At 39.0% G+C, this 6,000-nt stretch overlaps 1 protein-coding gene across 2 annotated transcripts in view; it reads left to right on the top strand.

The window, feature by feature from the left end:
* SUPT20H (SPT20 homolog, SAGA complex component) overlaps positions 1-6,000 on the top strand; it is a 56,174-nt gene that overhangs the window by 1,429 nt on the left and 48,745 nt on the right. For both annotated transcript variants that reach the window (XM_027774088.1, XM_027774087.1), the window contains exon 2: positions 3,662-3,756. In XM_027774088.1, coding sequence (XP_027629889.1) covers positions 3,754-3,756 — 3 coding nt within the window. In that variant the 5' untranslated portion in view covers positions 3,662-3,753. The remainder of the gene's footprint in view (positions 1-3,661; positions 3,757-6,000) is intronic.

The following is a 6,000-nucleotide window of genomic DNA, read 5'->3' as shown; positions in this document are numbered from 1 at the left end:
AGCGGCGGAGGCAGCGGCAGGGGCTGGGGCGTGGGACTGGCTTGTGGCGGGCCGGTCGGTGGGTTTGGCCCGCGAAACCTGGTTGGGGTCAGAGGTGAACGAGGCGCTTCCCGATCGGCTTTCCGGACGGTGTGGGAGGAAGACGGGTTCCCAGAGACTCATTGGGTCGCGAAGGGGCCGAGTCGGATTTCCTGGCGGATGCCTCCAGTGTATTCCGCTCGGTGCTGCTCAACGGCGCTTTTAATTTTTTAGACTCACTTTGGGGATCCAATTAAAGGTATTTCTGGAAATTTGTAAGAATTTTGCGTTGCCCTTGTTGGCGGGGCCGGGGGGAGTTCTTTGGTGTCCATATTGAATAAAGGCTGGTCGTTTTATTCTGGAGGTGGTGGCGTTTTATAGGTAAAACCTAAGCTTTTAACAGAAGGTCATGCGATTGGAAGAGATGTAGGACAGTGGAATTGTTAGCAACGTTTAGAATTTGATTATTGCTGGCTCTTTCTGTGGTTAGTGGGCGTTATGAAATGAACTTGGAGAATGATTACTCCTGGAAGCTTCTCCCATTAACCATAGCATAACTGAGGGACTGCGTTTTCCTGAGTACAATTATGCTAAGTGCATTTTAGGCTTATGATACTTCCAGTTTAAGAAAGGTTTATCCGTATAGAACCCCATTGTATATTGAGCATCCGGTCATCAAAGTCCAGGACTTAAAATACAAAGTTATTAGGAGTTTTGGAGGTAGAGTGAGTAAAATGTGCTATGGTTGATCGCCATAATATGAAGTTAGATCAGAATTAAGAAGGATATTAGTCTCTGAGCAGAATTTAAAAATTTTAAAAGCCTAGCCAAAAAAAAAAAAAAAAGAATCTAGAAAGTAGGTGCTGGTTTGAATGGTCAGAAGGTTGTAATGTTAGGAAGAACCTGAGATTAGAAATTGAGAGTCCAGAATTGTATAAATCTGTAATTTGTGAAGTCACTTGCCCAGAGTGCTTCCTTCATTCTGTAAAGCGGAGCCAACGGTGGTTACAATGGTTTTCTCACAGATTATAGTAAATTCTGTATATGGTCAACATTTGCTTTGTAAGAGACACACAAAGTTGTGTGTTAATTTTTGTCTGCAGAACTTAAATAATTTATGTTTACTAACCTCCCCTTCACAATCTTGTGACAAATCTTAAAAGTAATCACATTTTACTTATAAGCGTATAGCGAATCTTCAGAGTCAGTGGTGTTGACGAGTAACCAAGTGATGTAGAAATAATGATTAATACAGTCTATTCTACGTACAGGTATGAGTGACCAAGATGTTCAGATACAGTGCCTTTTAAAATTCAGTTCTGAGAAGTGGAGACATGCACAAAATTGCAAGTCACCATAGGGAGCCTTCACACTTACCTGGCCCCAAAAGGTGAAAGATCTGGAGGCAGAGATTATAGGTGATAAGTGTGTTTAGAAATGCTTAAGTTAATGGGATCAACAATTAGTGTAATGGCTATGTCGTTGGACACCCATGTAGTCGACCACGGTTCTAGTACCTGACCCAGTGGCTTAAACTCACGACGGGTGCATGTGCATGCATGCCCAAGATCTTGAGAAGAGAATGGAGGAGAAGGGATTGTGGTGTGGTCATTACCCCTGGGGGGTGATTTCTTACTGTCTGTCTATCTCTGTCTTTATAGCTAGCGTGCACCCTAAACCAAAAAACTCTCCAAAAAAAAAAAAAATGCTTAAGTTAATAATCGGTTAAAAACATGTCTTCATGCCCAGGAGAAATTAGCCAAAGAATGCCTGTGTTTCCCTTTAACAGGGATAAAGCTTTACTATGCCTCATGAAACACTATGAGAATGTAGGCAACATGTCACAATCACTGTAGGAAGAGGCCTGTTACAGCAGGATTAATATTCATAACCTTGACTCCCACAGGCCATTTGGAAAGAATTTTAGAATAGGAAAAAGCAGTCAGAATTTTGTCCTCAATGGTCAGTCATTTTTCATCTTAACTTAAATTCTACTTAAACCTCCTATAAGCTCCTTTGGGATAAGTATTTTCTTTTTGTTTTTGGCCATGGGTAGTATACTTCTGAAAGAGAACATAGAGAAGGAAAGTGAGAATTCATCCCTAAGAGTATGGCCATGTCTCAGTCTCTTCTCCATTTTCTTCTCAGGACTTTGATTGTTCATACAAACACACACACGCACACACACACACAAACACTCTCAGTGTGATTTTTTTTTAAAGCCACTGGTCCAGGACTTGAACCATAGTCAGCCATGTGGAAATTCAGCACCTTAACTACCACTCTACCTGCTAACCCCATATTAATATTTTTTTTAATATTACTGGAACCTGTGCGATGCCTGTGATGTATTCCAAGTTTACCACCACAGCTTTCTCTCTCTCTAAAGTTCTTAGTTTTTTGTTTGTTTGTTTGTTTGTTTTTTCATCTTTTTAAAATATGAACTGGCAAACACCTAAGTTTTGGGGGTTCACCAGCAACAAAAGAAAGTTTGTTTTATGGGGGGGATCTTGTTTTCCATAACTAGAGGTTGTGCTTTAAGTTAACTCTACAGACATGCAGTGGTGGTTACAAAGAATTAGGCAAAGAATTAGACTTAAAATAAGCTTTATCTTCACTCTCAGAGCATACATTATGTACCAGATGTGGTTGACAGAGAGGCTGTAGAGATGGACCTCAACACCTCAACACAGCAACACTTTTTTTTTTTTGAGAGGTTTTTGCTATAGGGCACGTGCGCTCGCCAGACAGACAGAGAGAGCCATAGACAGAAAGCGAGAAATCACCCCCCAGGGGGGATGGTCACGCCACAATCCCTTCTCCTCCATTCTCTTCTCGGGATCTTGGGCATGTACGCACATGCGCCCGGCGTGAGTTATAAACCACTGGGTTCGGGACGCGAACCATGGTCGACTACGTGGGAATCCAGCGACATAGCCATTACGCTAACTGCTGGTTCCCGACACAGCAACGCTCTTGAATCACTTGAGAAGGTCCCCAGATGCTGATCCCTGGGCTGCACTTCAGACCAATCAATCAGAATCTCTCAGGGGTGGGATATGAGCATCCTGTTGTTAAAAGCTCCCTAAATGACTCTGTTGTCAGTCCAGAATGAGAAATTCTGTATTAGAGGAAAAGGCTTCTTCAGACGTGTGTTTACTTTGAGGTGGAGAAGGGCTAGAGGGGCTGAAGGATTGGAGCTGCATCTAGAAAATGTGACCTGGAGCATTTGGTGGAATATCTTTAGAGGATTTCTTATCAGCAGGTATGATGAAATCTGATTTGTAAAGGGAATTGTATAATGATTAAGGCCAATAGACAGGCTCTTAGAATAATCTAGAGGAAAATGGAGAATAGCAACAGAGATGATAGACAAGAAATTCAGAAAGCATTTAGTGTTTTCTCTCCAGGGATAATAAATATCTTTGAAGAAAATGAGTAATGATTTTAACTTGGCACATTGTATTTTGCCCTACCTATTGAAAATACTTTTCAGTATAATATACTATAGATAGGTTGAGGTACATGAATTTTATTGTTACTCATTATTAAAAATGTGCATGCTTCAGGTAATTTTCCTCATTAATTATTAAACTGTGTTTTGATAGTCTTGTGTTAATAATTTTTGTTTTTGCTTTTACAGTACTATAAGGTTGATATTAGCAACATGGTTTTCACCCCACTTCATCAACATACATAAGTTTCATTTTCTCTTTGGACCTCTTGTATGCCACAATGGTAAGCTACAGATGAGTATGTTAAAATTTGTGTTTTATTGTGTTTTCATCCTTCAACTACATACAAATATGTGGATCTTAGATACAAGAAATACTCTTGTGAGCTAAGCAAGTTACCCCAAATAAGAGCTTATTTAGCAGTCAACAAAATTTTCTCTATAAAATATGTGACTCCTTTATCAAGTCAGTGTTTCAATGATCACATACAAGTTACATGGATAATCTATCTACCCTTATATTGATAACGTATTATCTTTCTTTTCTTCTATCTACTATATTCCAAATCATTAGCAAGGAAGATGGATATAAATACAAATAATTGTAAGGGACACTGCTTTCTTATATTTTAAAATTACTCTTTGTTTAGATTTGTACTTATGTATGTGTGATATGTTTTTTTAAGATATTATTATTTTTTTAATATATTATTATTATTATTATTATTATTATTATTATTATTATTAGAGATTTTTGCTATAGGGAGCATGCGCTTGTCCAAAAGACAGAGAAACAGAAAGCAAGAAATCACCCTCCCCCGCCCCAGGACTATGGCCAGGCTGCAATCCCTTCTCCATCTTCCTCACAGGATTTTGGGGACACATACATGTACCAGGTGTGAGTTTTAAGCTGCTGGGTCTGGGACTCAATCTGCAGTCAACTGTAGGAGTCCAGCAGTGTAACCATTACTGTGTCTGCTGGTGCCTATTATTTTTAATTCAACCAGAGAGAGAAGGAAAGTGAGAAAGCAGGCCGCCTCATCAGGGACTCGAACCACAGTTGGCCATGTGGGAATCCAGTGCCTTAATCACCATGCCACCCGCCAATCCCTGTTTTTGTTTTTGTTTTGTCTTTAAGACCAAGTCACTCAGTGTCCCTGTCTTAGCATCTTTAGTAACTGGGATCACATGCTCATGCCACTTGATACACTCTTTTTAGACAAGGTGTCACTGTGTTGCTCATACTGACTGGGACAAGCTCACAGTCTTGTTTCAACCAAGTAGCCAGAACTATAGATGCGTACTACTATGCCTGGCTTTTAGGTTGGTCCAGGCATTATACCCAGTATTCCCTGTGGCCGTAGCCTGCCAAATTAACAACATCTAGCAATAATGACTCAAGCAGTAGGCCTCAGCCTCATGGGTGACCCTGTTTCAGTTCTGGAGAGGACAAGCATGCAGTGTGATGGCCCTATAATCCTAGCTAATGGACAGACTGTGGAAAGAGGATCATGACTTGGGAGACCTTGCTAAAAATACAGCCACCACCCACTTCCTGACCTCTGTGTTTAACAGCCTTTCAGACTTAGAACCAGTCTTTCGGCACAGAAAATCCCCTTTCTCAGTCTGTGTGACTCTCAGGAATCCTTTCTCAGTCTTTGTCTCATTCCCAAAGTTGATTGGTATTCACTGTGTGAAGCAATCACAATCATACTAGATCACATGTTTTGTTTATAAATTGTATTTTACTGTGCACCCATAGTAGTATTCAGAATAAATAAAAAGATGATGCTGGATTTATATTATTATGTGGTGTGTCTTTTTCATTTTCTGGTATTTGTCTAATGTATGCTTTTTGTATGGGTAGAATTACATTATTTTAGTATTGTGGTTTGTGATATCTATTGAAAGATATATACCATGTGGTGCCACTACACATGGCAAGACATCTACCTTTAAGCTGCTTGCTTAATGGCCTAGTCATTGGAATAGGACTTGGTCATTAAGTGAGGGATGGCTGTAGCTATCCCTTTATTCCCTTTCTCTCTAAGGAAAAAAGAACAAAGTGAATGTATCCTGCTTACTGCATAAAAGGATTTTAAGTGTCATAAGGTGCTAGCATTCTTTTCTTTGCTTTTATTATCATCATTATCTTTTTTATATTATATTGAATCTCATATATCTTTATAGTATATTACATTTCTTTTTCCTGCATGATTACCTTGCATGTCAGTCAAGACAAAGACATTACTGTCTACATCATCATCATCATCATCAAATAGCTTTTCATCATTTTTCTTCACATGTTTTTGTATCACTAAAGATCTTAACTAATTTAAAGACTTTCAATATCAAGCACAGTTAATATTTAAAAATGCATGTCTGACTTTAGGTATAAAACTCAATGAGTAAAGTGAATGTACTATAAAGTAGCATCTTGAAGGGCTATATATAGCTTACTACAGTCATTAAATAGGTATTAATAGATATTTTAAATGCATTTTTTAATTTCAAAAAATAATTTTAGT

Source organism: Tupaia chinensis, unplaced genomic scaffold (assembly GCF_000334495.1).
Source record: "Tupaia chinensis unplaced genomic scaffold, TupChi_1.0 Scaffold000402_1, whole genome shotgun sequence".
NCBI lineage: Eukaryota > Metazoa > Chordata > Mammalia > Scandentia > Tupaiidae > Tupaia > Tupaia belangeri.
Note: the sequence above shows the minus strand (reverse complement) of the source record. Positions and strands in the feature narration are given on the sequence as shown.